Source organism: Pleurodeles waltl, chromosome 9, assembly GCF_031143425.1.
Source record: "Pleurodeles waltl isolate 20211129_DDA chromosome 9, aPleWal1.hap1.20221129, whole genome shotgun sequence".
NCBI classification, from domain to species: Eukaryota; Metazoa; Chordata; class Amphibia; order Caudata; family Salamandridae; genus Pleurodeles; species Pleurodeles waltl.
The window spans coordinates 613,267,717-613,286,494 of NC_090448.1; the positions used below are offsets into that span (position 1 = coordinate 613,267,717).

At 44.1% G+C, this 18,778-nt stretch overlaps 1 protein-coding gene across 1 annotated transcript in view; it reads left to right on the forward strand.

Annotated features, from left to right (window-relative positions):
• The window catches only part of WDR62 (WD repeat domain 62), a gene marked incomplete at its 5' end in the record, with an annotated part of 926,258 nt that overhangs the window by 67,139 nt on the left and 840,341 nt on the right, over window positions 1-18,778 (forward strand). Inside the window, one exon of the mRNA XM_069207611.1 lies at window positions 13,164-13,255. Coding sequence (XP_069063712.1) covers window positions 13,164-13,255 — 92 coding nt within the window. The remainder of the gene's footprint in view (window positions 1-13,163; window positions 13,256-18,778) is intronic.

Genomic DNA, 18,778 nt, shown 5'->3' on the forward strand with positions numbered 1-18,778 from the left:
CTCCTAATAGTGCTCCAGCTGATTTGGTTATGGAAAATTAAAGAGCAGTGATAGTGCATTTGAAAAAGAAGGTGCTGGGGAAGGAATTTACTGGGAAAAGAAAATGAGGGCCACACAACATGTTTATTATGAGAGGCTTATGCAAATATATAGCAAGTACAGTGGATTTGAAGAGCCCAAAAGAGAAGGTGTTTGGAAAATCATAACACCTTTCATTTTGGGTTTGCATCCACAGATTACCTCTCCTCATCAGCATAACGTAATGAGTTGGCAGATTGAGTATTGATGAAATGCTGAAGTACTATAGCAACCTTTTTAATGCAGGTCCGAGAAACCCGAAGGGAAGTGGATTATTGTACAGACAAATCAGATTTAAAGAAACAGAAATCAGGTAATTAATTTTGATTTATATTGTGCTGCTTGAAAATTCTGGTAGGAAAGTGAGGCGAGTGATTCAGGGAGTGGGAACAAGGAATGAGATTGTGCAAATGCAGACACTGGGTCGAGGTAGAGGGTTTGTGAACAAATCTGGAATAAATGTGAATGTCAGTTGGCTGAAGAAGAGCACTGCTTGTCACAGTTGTGGGAAATTAGGCCACTGGAAGCGCAAATGTAGATAGATTCCAGATTGAATACAACATTATTTTGTTCCTCGGATGCAACAGAATGGATATAGGATGCAGAAGCAGTTTGCTATCCCAGCCCAAAAAGCTGCTAGACAGAATGTTCAAAATCGAGGCAGTTCCATACGCACATGCAGATTGCACTAGCATTACAACAGATTCCATTGACTCGGAGCAGTGATTTTCCCCAGTTTTCACCGGATGCGACAAATTAGTAATGACTGTTACTAAGGGGAAGAGGATTGCATGCTTGCTTTATTCCTAGAGGTAGACCTAAGTGACCCATACATATATGGTGAGGTAAATGACCATCTTGTATTTTTTTTTTTTTTTTTTTAGTTTATACTGATGGTACTTGTGACACGGTTTGTTCAATGGAGGTTCCAACCCTACCCCTATTGGAAAAAGACATCCAAGTTGAAGGAATCCGAAATAAACAGACTACTAATCAGGTCAGAACAGATGTCCCAGTTAAAACAGTCACTAATTCATAATATGCAATTCAAGTCTTGTAAATTTACTTGGCAGAGACTTGCTTTATAAGATTAACTGTGTGATTTGTTGCACACCATCTGGTTTTGCAGTTGACACCCAAGATGAAGATTGTGTTTAAAATAAAATCACAACAATCAATAGTTCATCTTTTCCCAGTCCTTACCAGAGATGACTAGCATCTTGATCTAAGACACAGAGTGGAAAACAAGAGGTATGGGATATCACAGGGAAAGAGACAGGACTAATTAAAATGCACAAAACCAGTCAGAATACAGATATAACTTTATGGAGATTACCCCAGAATGCAACAGTGTAAACTTTCATGGGAAGCAGAGGAGGGACTGGAAACCATGATAGAAAAAAATTAGAACCGGGCATTTTAGAGTTTTTACTTGGTAGTCATTGCAACTCTCTGATGAGCATTAAAAAAACACGTGGGAAATGGAGGCTAATGCAGGAGCTTATGAAAATTAATCAAATTGCAGTCCGAAGCTGTCTGGTTGTACCAAATGCTGCTGTAATATTGTTTCAGCTCCTCGCGGATTCAGAATGGTATACATTTATTGACTTGTGACAAACATTCATTTTCTGTTGATGAGGCTGGCCAATATCTTTTTGCACTTGGGTTACAAAATAAACTCCTTGTTTGGTGTTGAATCTCACAAAGGTATTCAGAAAGTACCTCAATCTTTAGTTAGTAAAATATACTAGTCCAATATATTGATGACCTACTAGTGGCATCAAGTACTAAAGACGATTGTAAATTAGATACTACTACACTTGTCAACAATCTTGCTGACAGTGGCAACAAAGTATCTCCCCCAAAAATGCAGTACTGTAAAAGAAGCAATTTATCTGAGTTATCTAATTGAGAAGGGATGAAGAAAGTCTCTGGAGGACATGTTTCTGTAGTCATGAAGTTGAATTTTCCAACTATCAAGAGGAAAGGGGGGATGCTGTTATGAACAGTTTGCTGCTGTCTATTGGATTCTAAATGTTTCCCTAATTGCAAAGCTTTTAGGGAGGCTTACTAAAGTGATAGCAAGAACCTACTGCCATTTGATGGCGAATACATGAAGGCCTGCCAGGAACTCGGAGAAAATCTTTGTAGTGTACCCACCCTCCCTTGGAATATCTGATTATGAGAGAAAAGTCTTTCATTTTTGTTGTGAAAGAAGCAGGTGTGCACTGTCCCTATGAGCAGAAGGTACTGGCAGCTGAAAATATTTCGACTGAGGTGCAGTACCTGTTTTGGCCTGTTTGTGAGTGTATGTCAGTGTGTTTTTGCTGTGTCACTGGGATCCTGCTAGCCAGGACCCCAGTGCTCCTAGTTTGTGGCCTAATGTGTGTGCTGTCAGTAGTGCTTAACTGTGTCACTGATACTCTGCTAACAAGAACCTCAGTGCTTATGCTCTCTCTGCTTTTAAATGTGTCACTATAGGCTAGTGACATAATTTACCAATTTCCATTGGCACACTGGACCCCCCTCCCCCCCCCCCCCCTTATAAGTCCCTAGTATATGGTACCTAGGTACCCAGGGCATTGGGGGTTCCAGGAGATCTTTATGGGCTGCAGCATTTATTTTGCCACCCATAAGGAGCTCAGACATCGTCTTTCAGAGGGCTGCCACTGCAGCCTGCGTGAAAGAGTAAAGAGTGCACACATTATTTCACAGCAATTTTCACTGCACTTAAGTAACTTATAAGTCACCTATATGTTTAACCTTAATTTACTGAAGGCTAGGTGCAAAGGTACTAAGTGTGAGGGCACTCGTGCACTAGCAAAGGTGCCCCCACACAGTCCAGGGCCAATTCCCGGGACTTAGTGAGTGCGGGGACGCCATTACACGCGTGCACTACATATAGGTCAATACCTATATGTAGCTTCACAATGGTAACCCCGATTATGGCCATGTAAGGTGTCTAAGATCATGGAATTGTCCCCCCCCCATTCCAAATCTGGTATTGGGCAGCCAATTCTTTGCATCCTGGAGGCTCCACCATGGGCTTGCACTGCAGCTACAGCTGCTGCCACCTCACAGACAGGGTTCTGCCCTTCTAGGGTCTGAGCAGCTCAGTCCCAGTAAGGCAGATCAAAGCATTTCCTTTGGGAGCAGGGTGTTACACCCTCCCCCCTTTGGAAATAGGTGTTACAGGCTGTGGAGGGGGTAGCCTCCCCCAGCCTCCGGAAATGCTTTGAAGGGCACAGATGGTGCCCTCCTTGCGTAAGCCAGTCTACACTGGGACCCCTTGTCTCTGCTATGGCACACAACTGGACAAAGGAAAGGGGAGTGACCAATCCCCTGTCCATCACCACCTAGGGGTGGTGCCCAGAGCTCCTCCAGTGTGTCCCAGACTTCAGCCATCTTGCTTTACAAAGTGCGGGGGAACTCTGGAGGGCTCAGAGTGGCCAGTGCCAGCAGGTGAAGTGAGAGACCCCTCCTGATAGTTTCATAATTGATAAGGCAACCAATCCCCCTCTTAGAACTATTTAGGGTCTCTCCTGTGGGTTCTCTTCAGATTCTACTTCCAAGGTTCCAGCAGGAATCCTCTGCAACTACTACTTCATCCTCTGACCTTGGATCAACCGCAGCCTGCTCCAGGAACCGCTGTAACAGCAACAAATTAGAAGGGATACTTTTCCTCTGTAACTTCAGCTCCAGCCAACAACTGCAACAGTTTCCACAGTGTGCACGCTGTGAGGACACCCTGTCTTCACCCTGCACCAGAAGGACAGAAGAAATCTCCTGCGGGTGACGGAGTCAGCAGGCACCTTCAAAGTCAATGACTGGTTCTCTTGGGCTCCCCTCTTGACGACGAGCGTGCTCCTTGGAACACAGAGAGTGGACCCCATTGACGCAGACTGTCCTGAGGTCCTCCTCTCGCAACTTGTAGGAGGTAAGACCTTGCCTTCCCCCAGAACAATAGTACCCCTGTGCTTCGTGTCACCTTCTGCGGCCTCTGTGCACTATTTGCAAAATTACTTTGTGCACAGCCTGGCCCAGGTCCCCAGCACTCCATCCTACAATGCTCAACTCGCTGAGTTGTTCTCCGGCGGTGTGGGACCTTCCTTTGTAGTGCTGCACCAACCACATTTTGCACCTCCTTTGTCCCCGTGTCCTGGGACTCCCGAGTGTGGTATATGGTGCTCTGCGGGCTCTCTGAAGTGCTGAAAGCCCACTCTTCCTCCTCAGACAGAGATGAGGCCTCCAGGTCCCTCCTGGGTCCAGATAGCGCCTACTTGACACAAAACGTGACTTTGCCAGAACCAAGGCTTATTGGAGGAATCCAGCACCAAAACTCACCTGCATCCAACTTCACGACATTGGACATCCTTTGCATCATGCAGGAACCCGCTGGCATCTTCCTAGGGTGCATCTCTGCAGTCTTCGTCTAACCAGAGACTATTCTTTTGCACCCTCTTCTGGGTTGGCAGGGGCTCCTGTCCTTCCTGGAACTTCCTCTGACTTCTGGACTTGGTCTCCTTCCTTTGCAGGAGTTCAGGTCCAGGAATCCACCATTTGTTTGCAGCCTTGCTTGGTTCTTGCAATAAATCTAATCACGACTTGCAGTGTGTCCTAAGCAAACTTGCAGTACTTCAATCCTACTTTCCTGGGCTCTGGGGTGGGGTATTTTACTTACCTTTACTGTATTCTTACTCTCCCAGCAATTCTGCACACACTACCCTTGTCTAGGGGGCAATTCGTGATTCACATTCCACTTTCTTAGTAAATGGTTTGTGTTGCCCCTAGACCTATTTTCTCCCATTGCATTCTATAGCATTTCCTATTGTTTGCACTATCATATGTCTAATTACTTGCCTTATTTTGGTGTCTAGTGTATATATTGTGTATAATACTTACCTCCAGAAGGAGTATTGCCTCTAAGATATTTTTGGCCTTGTGTCACCCAAATAAACTACCTTTATGGTCGGTAACACTGAGTATTGTCTTTACTTGTGTATAAGTACTGTGTAACTATAAGTGGTATTGCATGAGCTTTGCATGTCTCCTAGTTCAGCCTAAGCTGCTCTGCTATAGCTACCTCTATCAGCCTAAGCTGCTAGAACACTACTACATTTCACTAATAAGGGATAACTGGGCCTGGTATAAGGTGTAAGTACCCAAGGTACCCACTACAAACCAGGCCAGCCTCCTACAGTACCATAAATCCTGCGACACGGCTGCCAGACGATAGTTATGATGCACACCCCGACTATGATTATGTAATGTTACTGAATTATGTACCAAGCAAAGGACAGATATCAAACTTGTTTCCCTTGAAATGAAATGCCTAAGCTGACTTTGTGGCTGGTTCTTGTCAGTGAGACCATCAACGTGGTACATGATTTTGGGAAGATATGGTCACAAATGGGGCTACATGACATCCTCTGGTACTCCCATTTTGAATGATTAACACATTTTAAAATTATTGTAAGCAATTCAACAACCTAGAGAAATTTCTGTAGTGACGTGTGTAGCCCATGCATCTGGTGATGATCTAGTCACAATGAGCAACAATTATGCAGACCAGATAGCTTATTACTGTTCCCTGGAAAGTGCAACTGTAAGATCAAATGAATAGCACAAATACAAGAATCAGAACAATATGAGTACGGAAAGGCTGATGATGATGATGATGATGTAAATGTATTTTTTGTCATTGAATCAAGTACAGAGAACATTGAGTTGTACAGACTATAGAGAGCTTCAGGAGGAAGTGCCTGAAGCTGAAACGAAAAGATGGGAATTTACTGGTTGTAAGAGAAACTATAATGATAGTTGGGCTAACCTCAGTTCGTCAGTATGTTTTGCCAAACTATGCTACACTCTATGGCAATCTATCTGCATGGACATAGTTATGTGGAAAGGTATGACATGATCAGGACTTTCAGAAAGTACTAGCACAATACAAAATACACAAGCATAGTGTAGATTTGTGCCAGAAATTAATTACTTGCCAAAGAAATAATCAGGGAAAACAAACATTAGTTGACAGGAACCAATAGGCACATCAAAAGGCCTATTTATTAGGTTTCAAGTGGACTTAATAGATATGCCTTTGTACAATGGGTTAAGATAGGTTATCACAATAGCTTGTTTTCTGAGTGGGTTGAGGCCTATACAACCTGGAGAAGTGCAGCATGACTGTGGGCAAATTCATGTTGAAGGAGTTAATACCACAGTTTGGCTTGTCCACTTCTATCGAGACAGACAGTTTAACTCATTTTAAAAATGAGGGCCTAAAATTGTTGTGCACTGCTCTCCAAACTGAGCAAAAGTTCCATTGTACTTACCAACCACAACCATCAGGAGTTGTTGAGAAAATGAGTTGCACCATCAAATCTAAACTTGCCAAGGTGTGTGCCTCCACAAATCTAAAGTGGCATGATGCCCTTCCTCTTGTTCTCATGAGTATTAGAATTACCCCAGATAATAGAACTGGTCTCTTTCTCTATGAGACCTTGATGGACAGAGCTATGAGAGTTGCATATATTCCTTCAGCAAAAGTTGTATCAATAACTGATGATATTGTGTCGGATTACTGCCAGGGTCTGGCTGTGGTGGTGAAATCTCTCTCATATCAAGTTAATTTAGCAACAGCGCTGACAAAAGGAAGTCAGTGCCACAGACCTCAACCAGGTGACTGGATCCTAATCCAGAAGCACATCCGCAAAAGCTGTTTAGAACCTAGATGGGAAGGGTCACATGAAGTTGTGCTTGCTACTAGCTCTGCTGTTAGGTGTGCTGGATTCCTACAGTGGATCCATGCAGCTCACATGAGAGGAGTGAAGATGGCAGATGAAGAACTGGTGACATCTCCCACTAATTCCCAGAATAAAGCTTGCGTTCGCTTTGTTGATCCAGAGGTGGGGCAACAAGGGAATCCTTAGACTAGTGAAGGTGAAGCTGAAGAAAATTAGAGTGAAGATCCTGGTGAAGGTATCAGTAGTTGGTTTCAGTTTGAAAATCAGAGTGAAGAATTGCTAAGTAATGAGCAAAACGAAATAGTCTCTGTTCCAGTTTGTGAAAAAGTCAAGCTGAAAACTTGAGTCTCGAGAACCCCCAACAGAAAGGGATTCAGTCAGTCAAGTTGCTGATTTAACAAACAAGTTCAGCTGTGAGTGAAGAAGATTCACAGTAGTCACAAGTGAAGACAGAAACGTCAAGAGTTCATCAAGGAGAGAAGTGTCCAGAAGCATTGAAAAGAACCAGTAAAAAGCTCTCTTCTCTGGAAGAACGAAAGCTCAGTGGAGAACCAGAATCAAATGAAATAGATTCTGAGAACCCTGACAGTAAATCACCTGCTGCTAAGAAGAGCACAAGAAAAATAATCCCATATAGAAAGTATGCATCAATCGAGTGGGCTTATGTAGCATCTGTGTCCAAAGAAGAATCATAAATTGTGGAAATCTACAATCTGACGCAGTTGCCAATTCATCTTTGAAGATGAAAAAGAAAGACCACCTTTAAACTTCAGACAAATCCTACTGAGTTTTGAAATTAAGATTTGAACTTTGTCTGAATGTTCATGAACTGAATAAGAGAAAAAATAGAAAAATAATACAGAGTTTGGAAGCCTTATTTTTGATTTCCTGGTTTTTGTTTTTTCTCCTTAGAAAATAGCATAGGCAAATACTTCAAAATGTTTAGTATAGTTTCACTGATTGTGGTACTAATAGTGTTAATTTGCCTAATATTGCATCTAATTTCCCTGGTTGGATACAACTCCTCTTTGCAAATTGAGCTAGCCACACTATATATAGTCAGTGGACACATTACATTAGCACATGGGGACAGATTAATGAGTACTTATGGGGAAAATATCTAAGCTAGTTTATTAGACATGAATGTCCGGATCATATGTATAGGAAATTGTTTTGTGTGTACTTTTCTCCCCCTTCTTCATGTGAAGGACCTTAGTCTATGATCTGACGTCATACCGTTTAGTTTGTAATGTTTTTGTGTATTTAACAAACAAGAGTTTGTTGCCAATTTTGTCGGGCTTCAATGGTTTCCTGGAACGGCTTCCAGTTTTTTAAGGTTCTAGGAATCTTACTAACTACTCCAAATTTCTACAACTGTTTGCACAAACTAACTGTAATACTAAATCAACTGATATGGATTGCGTTAGTTGTTCAAGTAGAGAGGAGTGTGAATTTGCTAAAACTATAATGAAAGGAAAGTTAAAAATGTGAGAAACTGGAATGATGAGCACAATATTATGAGCAGATTATGGTTGAAGAGAAATCTAGATTAAAGATTGACAGTGGGGCATGGGAGAAAAAAATGGATTATGTATGGTGTGTTTTGAAACTACAGGAGCTAGGTCAATAGTTTGTTGGAAAGAGTGAGTGTGAAAGGAGTTATATTGTCAGGTGTGAATATCCGATTGGTAAGGAGCCAATACTTGGAGGAATTTATTGTGTGTGGAAAGGCTTTCTATTTTCACCTGCTCCATAGATTCCTCTGGGCTTGCTTTGTGAATGCGAAGAGTAATTCTGTTGGCTTGAAGAGGATAAAACGAGGATTTTGACACATTATGCTAGATGTTTTAGGAGCTAGGATTTCTTTTACAGGAGTGGCTATTTGAAAATTACATTATCTTTGTTTACCAATTGCCTTGCTTCTAACACCACTGGTGCATCAACTCTGATAAATAATGAGTTAATTTCTATGCGCACCATGATTATGCAGAACCGCTTTGCTCTAGACATCCAGGTGAGAGTACTGCACCTTTATCTTGGATGACATTGAGCTTATTAAAGTATATGTAACTAATATAACTGTTTCTTGTGAAGTAGTAGCTTTTGAATAGTACTGATTGTATCAATCAGTGGGTTCTTGGTTAGGTGAGGTTAAAAAGAGCTTTAGAAAGGTTGGTGACTGATTTGATAACTTGGGAGATGGCATACTGTGGGTCATACCAACACCTGCAATTATGGTGCTAATTTGTTCAATCGCTACATTTCTTTTGTTCAAATTCTCTAAATGAATCATTAATAAATTGGGTGTAAATTGTGAGTGAAGCAAGAAGCAGATAGCGATTGAGGAGAAAAGGTGGTAGATTGAGTTGGAATAAAATGCCAGTGACTGAGTCTATAAATCGCTTAAGTTGTTGGAAGAATTGTCACAATAGATAGTTATGTATACTGTATTTTAAATAGTTTGTGGGTTTTAGTGATGACAAAATCATCAGAGGTGAGAAGTTGATGATGCGTTTTTTTATTCAGACTGCTGTAATAATAATGTGCAGACCAATTAGTCTACACTTGAATTCACATATGTATACTGACATGCAATTACTGTAGTTAAGCCGATTTTGCTACCTCATGTTAATGTTGTTTTCCTGGTTTATGCTAATTAGGCCTCAGTTAGGCCTCGACTTCATCTGGTTTAAAGTGGCTCCTGAGTTGTTGTGTTTGTTGCTTGCATTCCTGCAGCATGTAGCTAAGCAAGATGTGGGTTTTTAATATCCAAATAACATGCTCTCAAAGAGGGCCCACTGTAACAGTTTTTTTTTTATTTTGCTTGAAATCTGTTTATTAAATACTTTCACAAAACAATACACACTACAGTGCATGATATGTGCATCAATAGAAAGTGTGCACCGCCTTTACATACGTTGCTATATTATGACCGTAATCAACTAAAGGGAGCAGAGAGCATAGGTGTACCAGGAGCGATGTAAGTGCAGGGTGCCCGACAAGGGGGCTTTGCTAATGAAGAGACATGTCAGGTGTCCAAAAAAAAGAGATTAAAACAGTAGAATCAAACATTAGTATCAGTGTGGGTTAGAGATGTGGCTCATGTAACTACCAAACTGGGGAAATGCCGTGTGGCTTTAGAGGTGGTACACTCTGAGGCAGTGGGAAGGGGAGGAAGGGAGACGAGAGGGGTGCGAGAAGGACGGTAGGCCAGCGCCACAGTGTCTGCGTTATCATCTTGTGGGGTCGCTTAAAGAGTTTGAGGGCTTTTAGCCGAGGCGGTGTGAAACAGATTGATTACTTTGCCAGTCTAGAATAGGTCAGTGACTGCCAGATGCATATGAATTTAGCATCATGGTCTGCCACATTATGAGACATAAATTCCATCGCCATGACATGCCAAAAGCACTTAAACCATTGGGCGATTGGTGGAGAAGTAAGTTTCTTCCAGCTGTTTTGCAGCACCTAGCATGTGATTAATGAGTCTCAAATCTGTGTGTCACACCAGCTTATTTCACTTCATGTTCATAGGTCATTCCCTCTGAGCTCATTGCTTAGTTCCCTCTTTTTAATGTCGCTGGTTACTCTCTCATTATCATTGCCTATCAGCTATGGTTTGAGTCAGGACAGGAATGTCCCTTACATGATGTACAGATGTTTCTCCTCCCCCGCATGTCCAAACTGCATGCTTGTGATCCTGTGTATTTTTTTTTTTTAAATGTTGGTCATGTCACACAATCCTCTGTGCGTGCATTGACCACGTCCCAGTTTTTGACAATGCTAGTTTTGGGACTTAGACCTGGATTGGCATGGGTGCACCAAGCACACCCTCATGATGATGGTGGACTATCGTCCCTGTGACAGTGTATCATGCTTTGAGTGAGGTGGTGGCAGTGTACTGTGTAAGAGAATTATAGTGAAAGGCTTTTTTTCCTGTGAGTTATTAAAGCATGTCTACTTGCCTATGGCCCGTCCTTGGGTCGGGCATGCATGGGTTTCCTGGTCTGCTGCTTACGATGAACTCAGAATTCTGTGCTTGACATCACTTGCATTTTGTGTGTGTATGTGTGCGAGAAGCAGTAATCTGCCATGCAGGAGAATTGTAGACCTGCAGGTTCCATTTTAGAATCCCACTGCCTGGACCAGATTAGACGATGATTGGTTGTTTTACTCCAGACAGCGAATGTGTATTGCTGGCATCTCTTAGATAGGAGGATGGGGACCAGACACTATCGTGACGAAAGAGGATACTGGCTTTTCTTAGCAGGACCATGGGCCTTCTGATACAGTGGGCTGTAAATGACTGATTACAGTTGTCATTTGGTGGATCGATGGAGTGGAGGGAAAGGCCTGCAGTATCTGTTGGTAAAGAAAGGAGTCCTTAGAAGGAACATAGGGCCAGATGTAGCAATATTGCAAATTGCGAGTTGCAATTTGCGAGTCCGAGCGACTCTCAAATTGCAACTCGCAATTTGCAATGCAGAACGGTGTCTCAGACACCGTCTGCGACTCGCTATGGGGTCGCAAAGACCCACCTCATTAATATTAATGAGGTGGGTCGCCAATTGCGGCCCCATAGCGACTATGGGCACTCGCAGATATGGAGGCCTGCTGTAGTCAGCAGACCTCCATGTCCGTGACTGCTTCTAAATAAAGCAGTTTTTTTTTTTTTCAAGTGTAGCCTTTTTTCCTTGCATTTCTGCATAGGAAACTCCGATTTGCGAGTCGCAAACGGCAATTTTTGCCGTTTGCGAGTCGCAAATTGTTTCCTACATCTGGCCCATAGATTCTTATTTCTCTTCCTGATTTGTGTGAAGAGGGGTTGTAAACAGCTAGGTGCAGCCTGCCCTCATATCTTTGTACTTTTGTGGTGGGTACTCCAACTGTCCTGTAGGTCAGAGCATTCTTGCAGACAGAGGCCAGGCCTGTAAGGTGGTGTGGCCAGGACACACGAAAGGGTAACAGCTCCAAACCTGTGCCAAGGAACAGACCAGGAACACACATCCTCTATCTGCAAAAGCAATATAAATATAGCAGCCCGAGAGCCTTCATTGTAGTTGGCTCTTCTACAGAGGAGAAGAGTACTGTACACAGTACTCTAGGTTGGTGTCGCATTAGCAACCAAATCCCCAAAGGTGAGGGGACATCCAGGTATGGCGAAGATAGTGCCTGGTGCTGGCACACCAAAGAAGCAGTCATCTGTGGGAAAGTGGCAAATGTGCTCAAAAAGAATCACAAAAGCAAGCTGAGATCTACTGTCACTGTCCAGAAGTGGGTCCTTGTTAGAAGCCTCCTTTTCTGCTGGGTCCCTGCAAGCAATGCACTTTATGGCTGGCTGCAGAGCTGCCTGAAGAAGACAGAGTGTTGGGTGTGCCCTGAAGGCCCCTGTCTGCCTTCAGTGAGATCCTTTTGCCACAGAAGGGCTTAACGTGTCCCGCACATCTTTCCTGTTCTGCTGTACACCACCGATGGATCCCATTGGCAGCTGGTGATAGCCTACTGCCAGGGGGAAGGTCGAACGCTGCTCCACTCCTCAAATACAATACTGGTGAGCTACTGATGAGGCTGAGAGTGACCCAGTGGTGCTAATATTAATTTGGTGAGTGACTAATTGGACTTGTGCCAAAGGGCCTGTCTGCTAAACCTGGATATAGGAGGAGGAAGCGAGAGCTCCATCCAGATGTAAGTGAGGCCCAGACGCTGCTCTGGGGAGGGATAGGGGGTGGTGTGGGATTAGACCCACTAGAGCTAGATGAAGTTTGAAGCAGCAGAGGCCCATGAGAAGCACAAAGCATATGTCCGTAAATCAGGTATTTGAACACAATTGAGTATGTAGTAGTACTCCTCTGTATTTTTTTTTTTTTTTGTGTAATAACGTTCTTGTCTTTTCTACAAAAGGAAGCACTGAGTTGGACAATGATTTTATTGTGCTGCTGGGCGGTGGTATTGAATCTTGTGCCTGACTAACCCCCCACACTAACATCCCTACGAAACCTAGACCTGCGTGTCAACGCTACCACTGTGTGTCAAGTGCAGAAAGTCCTTCTCTTGATCTAATTTGAAGAGATGTAGTAGGGCTGTCTCCTAGACAGCAGAGGGAAACGGTCTCAACCCCCACGGCTGTGGTTTATAAACATCTGCCTGTATTCCTGGCCTCCTGAACGGGTCCTGGCAGTTTACATCTTGAATCTGCTACCTATCATGGTCTGCCTTCCTATTAATGCATGCTTCTCATTGTTTGCCATTAACTGTGAATGCTTATATTTATCTATATAAACTGTGGCTGTCATATGTTTTTTATTATTATATTTATTAAATAGCGTTTTCTTTTTTTCGTAGGTAAAACTGAAAACTGTTTTAGGAATTACTTCAACAAGCAACAGCAGTTTTACTTGTGATGTCAACACTGGAGTCATAGCCTACTTTGCAGGGTAAGGATACCATCCTAGGTTTACAAGAGTACTTTGTTTTCGTCAAGTATCGATGCTTAATTTTTTTTTATTAATGTATTTTGACGTTGATTAGGTAAAAGAACCAATGTAATTTTTTTTTTGTTGTTTTTTTTTTGTTTAACTGTGGCGCTTTTGTGGAATTTTCAGCAGGGCTGGTGATGGAGTATATTTTGTCCTGAAATATTTAATATTCCTTGCTCGTTTTTGCTTTATACTTTAGCTTGATGTGTTAAACATTCCAAGATTATCACTGCCCAAAATGTCTTATTTTCATCAGCTTAATAAGATTACATGCCCACACGTTTGTAAGGTCTCTAGGAGCTTTAGGTTAACCGATTTAAGTCATTTTGTGCTTTGTAGAACTGTTCACCTTGGGAAAGCTCCCACAGGAGAGCTATTCTGTGGTGTCAGTGGATGATTTATGTAGTTTTGCCTTTTTACTGCAGGCGACATTGACCTTTTTGCAAGTATGCATGGGAAGGCTTTCCTTGCAAACCTATTCCTATTTGTGCTGCAACTTGTTCCCGTTGCAGGGATTGCTTTGTTGGAGGGACAGCATGCAAAGGAGAGGAGAGCAGCAGGCCTTCGGTGAGGTTGCCAGTGAAAGTCTCGATCTCCTTTCCCTTATAGCATCAAGGCATTTTCATTTGAGAGCACACAGGTAATATAACCTTACCATCTCTACGTGAGTTACTGGTCTGCTGATGATGTAGGCACCAGTGAGAGCCCTAACCATGAGCTAGTCGGGGCTGCCCGTGTCGGCACGGGTGAAAGCTCTCTAGGCGCCTCTGGAACACAATTAGGTGTTTAACTATGCAGTACTTAGCATGACAGGTTCAATCCATGAAAAGGTGCGACTACACCAGTATCTAAACCATAACTACGGGACTTACACTGTGGCATGCAAAACATTATGCTGATCATTGATTGTTGTTGTAACAGTGAGTGCTTTCCGACAAGGCTGACTCATAAGCCCTCGGTGAGTGCCCCACTCCTTTTCCATGTACCTGTGACTGCAATGGTGAAAGCCCTATCCATCCCAACTCCTCTTCAAGGGCTGCGCAGGGCCAATGGTTCCATAGCCGCATCAGTTCAAGCTCGGGTGTCCGAGCCTCTTTAGTGCTCCAGCATATGAAAACTTCCAGTCAGTTGGCTCGAGCTATAATTTCTTTGAGATAGAGGGTTGTGTAGTAGTAGTTGGGTTGAAAGGTGATGGTGCTTGATGGTGTTACCACATAATGCCTGCCGTCTAGGCTTTTTCACAACTTGCAGAGGCGCTATGTGGCTCCAGCCGCACCTCTTCCCCTGGGCTTGATGACACTGGAGTACATTACGTGTCAACTCGTGAGCTGGCTTCACTTCCTGATCTTTTCTGTACCCCATTAAGGCTTGCAGGGTGGAACTGAGAGAACAATGTCAGTGTCAAATTGTAGGAAGGTAGCCTCTTTCTAGCCTTGTTACCCCCACTTTTAGCCTGTTTGTGAGTATGTCAGGGTGTTTTTACTGTCTCACTGGGATCCTGCTAGCCAGGGCCCAGTGCTCATAGTGAAAACCCTATGTTGTCAGTATGTTTTATGTGTCACTGGGATTCTGCTAGCCAGGACCCCAGTGCTCATAAGTTTGTGGCCTATATGTGTTCCCTGTGTGGTGCCTATCACTGAGGCTCTGCTAACCAGAACCTCAGTGTTTATGCTCTCTCTGCTTTCTAAATTTGTCACTGCAGGCTAGTGACTAATTTTACCAATTCTCATTGGCACACTGGAACACCCTTATAATTCCCTTGTATATGGTACATAGGTACCCAGGGTATTGGGGTTCCAGGAGATCCCTATGGGCTGCAGCATTTCTTTTGCCACCCATCGGGAGCTCAGACAATTCTTACACAGGACTACCACTGCAGCCTGAGTGAAATAACGTCCACGTTACTTCACAGCCATTTTCACTGCACATAAGTAACTTATAAGTCACCTAGATGTCTAACCCTCACGCGGTGAAGGTTAGGTGCCAAGTTACTTAGTGTGTGGGCACCCTGGCACTAGCCAAGGTACCCCCACATTGTTCAGGGCAAATTCCCCGGACTTTGTGAGTGAGGGGACACCATTTCACGCGTGCACTACATATAGGTCACTACCTATATGTAGCGTCACAATGGTAACTCGGAACATGGCCATGTAACATGTCTAGGATCATGGAATTGTCACCCTAATACCATTCTGGTATTGGGGGGACAATTCCATGCGTCCCCGGATCTCTAGCACAGAACCCGGATGCTGCCAAACTGCCTTTCCGGGGTCTCCACTGCAGCTGCTGCTGCCAACCCCTCAGACAGGTTTCTGCACCCCTGGGGCCTGGGCAGCCCAGTCCCAGGAAGGCAGAACAAAGGATTTCCTCTGAGAGAGGGTGTTACACCCTCTCCCTTTGGAAATAGGTGTGAAGGGCTGGGGAGGAGTAGCCTCCCCCAGCCTCTGGAAATGCTTTGATGGGCACAGATGGTGCCCATCTCTGCATAAGCCAGTCTACATCGGTTCAGGGATCACCCCCGCCCTTCTCTGGCATGAAACTGGACAAAGGAAAGGGGAGTTACCACTCCCCTGACCAGTACCTCCCAGGGGAGGTACCCAGAGCTCCTCCAGTGTGTCCCAGACCTCTGCCATCTTGGATTCAGAGGTGTTGGGGCACAATGGACTGGTATGAGTGGCCAGTGCCAACAGGTGACGTCGGAGACCCCACCTGATAGGTGCTTACTTCTTTCAGTAGCCAAGCCTCCTTTCTCAGTAACCAAACCTCCTTTTCTGGAGTTCCTCGGCACTTCCCTCTTCGACTTCTGCCAAGGATCGACCGCTGACTGCTCCAGGACACCTGCAAAACCGCAACAAAGTAGCAAGACGACTACTAGCAGCATTGTAGCGCCTCACCCTGTCTGCTTTCTCGACTGTTTCCTGGTGGTGCACGCTCTGAGGGCTGCCTGCCTTCACCCTGCACTGGAAGCCAAGAAGAAATCTCCCGTGGGTCGACGGAATCTTCCCCCTGCCAACGCAGGCACCAAACTTCTGCATCACCGGTCCTCTGGGTCCCCTCTCATCCTAACGAGTGTGGTCCCTGGAACACAGGAGCTGGGTCCAAGTGTCTCCCACAGTCCAGTGGCCCTTCTGTCCAAATTTGTTGGAGGTAAGTCCTTGCCATCCCACGCCAGACAGCAAACCTGTGTACTGCATGATTTGCAGCTGCTCCGGCTTCTGTGTACTTTTCCAGGACTTCCTTTGTGCGCAGCCTAGCCTGGGTCCCCAGCACTCTGTCCTGCATTGCCCAACTCACTGAGTTGGACTCGGACGTCGTAGGACCCCCCTTTGTGACTCTGAGTCGACCGCTGTCCTCAGATCTTCTAAGTGCCTGTTCCGGGACTTCTGTGGGTGCTGCCTGCTTCTGTGGGGGCTCTCTGAGTTGCTGAGCGCCCCCTCTATCTCCTCCTCCAAGGGGCGACATCCTGGTCCTTCCTAGTCCCCAGAAGCACCCAAAATCCTCAACCGCGACTCTTGCATCTAGCAAGGCTTGTTTGCGGTATTTCTGCGTGGAAACACTTCTGCAACCTCCAGCACGCCGTGGGACATCTTCTGAACAAAGGAGAAGTTCCTGGCACCTTCCGTTGTTGCAGATTCTTCGGCTTCTTCCACCAGGAGGCAGCCCTTTTACACCTTCATCTGGGGTTTAGTGGGCTCCTACCCCCCGGACACTTGCGTGACTCTTGGCCTTGGTCCCCTTCCTTTACAGGTCCTCAGGTCCAGGAATCAGTCTTCAGTGTTTTGCGGGTGCTTGTGGTTCTTGCAGAATCCCCTATCACGACTGTTCTGTCTTTCTGTGGTAGTAGGGTAACTTTACTCCTACTTTTCAGGGCAATTGAGTTGATTATGTGTGGTCTTATTGGATTTAACAAAAAAAAAAATCACACTCTTTACATTGGATGTTTCCACATCATTTTCACAAAGTTTTGACTCCTATTGTCGCCAATTGACCAGCATAGTGATTGCCCAAGTCACCACCAGACTTATGAGCAATGCACTTCAGAACCAATGTCTCTGTAGTATGCTGAGTAGCCTCCATTACGTCCAGGGTATAGGACCCATTTCTGATAGGGGTACCAGAGGATGTTATGAAGCCCCTTTATGACCATAACTGCCGAAAAGCATGTACTACAAATTCATATTGGCTGTCTGTATAATTGGGCACAACTAATTCTTCAGTCAAACAGGCTCTTGTCAGAGTGGATTACTCAGCTGCTCGTGCTGAAATTACATCAGACGAGTATGATACTATATTGATTTCAGAAATGAAACAGTTTGCATAGTCTGCTCTCAGTATGCCTTGATGGTCTCTTAAATCCATTGCATGTGAAGGCCGTGCGGTCCCTCTGCTGTCCGCGCCTAGGTGCACTTGACATCAAACCCAGGAGGATTTTTTCATTCCCAATTTAGCAAGATTATCGATCCTCTTCAGACACTTCTGATGCTTTTGTAAATCTCAGTGTATTTTGGGCACAGTGACCCTTCTTCAAGGGTATTTATGAAAATAATATTTAAAAATGCTCTCACTTAACTGGAAGCTACACAACAACTTTGAAATCATCAAACTGTGCTTCCAACTTAACATGAAAGGATGACCATGCATGTATCAATGAGTTCTGTACAAGTTAACCAATCAGTGCAACAACCCATGACCTGTCATATACAAATGTATTTCGAGATAACAGAGTACCATGATTACAACCATTACACGCTCATTGTGAACAGCCTAGAAGCAACTTTCACGTGTACCAAAAACGCGTGCCCCCTACTTAAAAAATTGAACAGACGCTGCTCCCAAGTAAAAGATGTGAAAAATGTGAAGCACTCACGCCTTGAATCCACAAGCAGCTACCTGCATGCAAGCGGCGCCACGTTAATAGACGTGCAAGTGATGTCTTTAGCCCCTACTATATACGCAGCACTTATACGCTTCCAACCATACCACACCACTTCGAAACCGATGGATAATGCTGAAGACAGTGCCAACAGTCATGCAGCATCTGCCAGCGACTGAAATGCCAAAGACTCGGCATGCTACTAAATAGACTGGACTCTCGGAAGTAAATGAACTTGCGTCCTGATTTCTAACGTGTCCTTAAAGGCACTGCTCCTTCCCACACTTTGAAATACCCGCCATAACAGAAGTGTAAACAATATAAACAGAAAGGTGAACTACGCACATGCTGCAAGATCCACCCGACAATGAAACAGATCAATATATTGATCAAAACCACGGCCCTGAAACGTGCTAAAAGTAAACACTGAAAATGTGCAATAAATTAGGACTAAAATTAAGTAAAAGAGCATGTCCCACAGTAAATGAAAAGACATGAAATGTCAATGAAAACAAGTATATATACTGAAAATGTGCAATAATTCAGTATTTCTAAAAACAGGTCACAAAATAAATGAAAAAGTGGCCAAAAATTATCAGAGAAAGCAT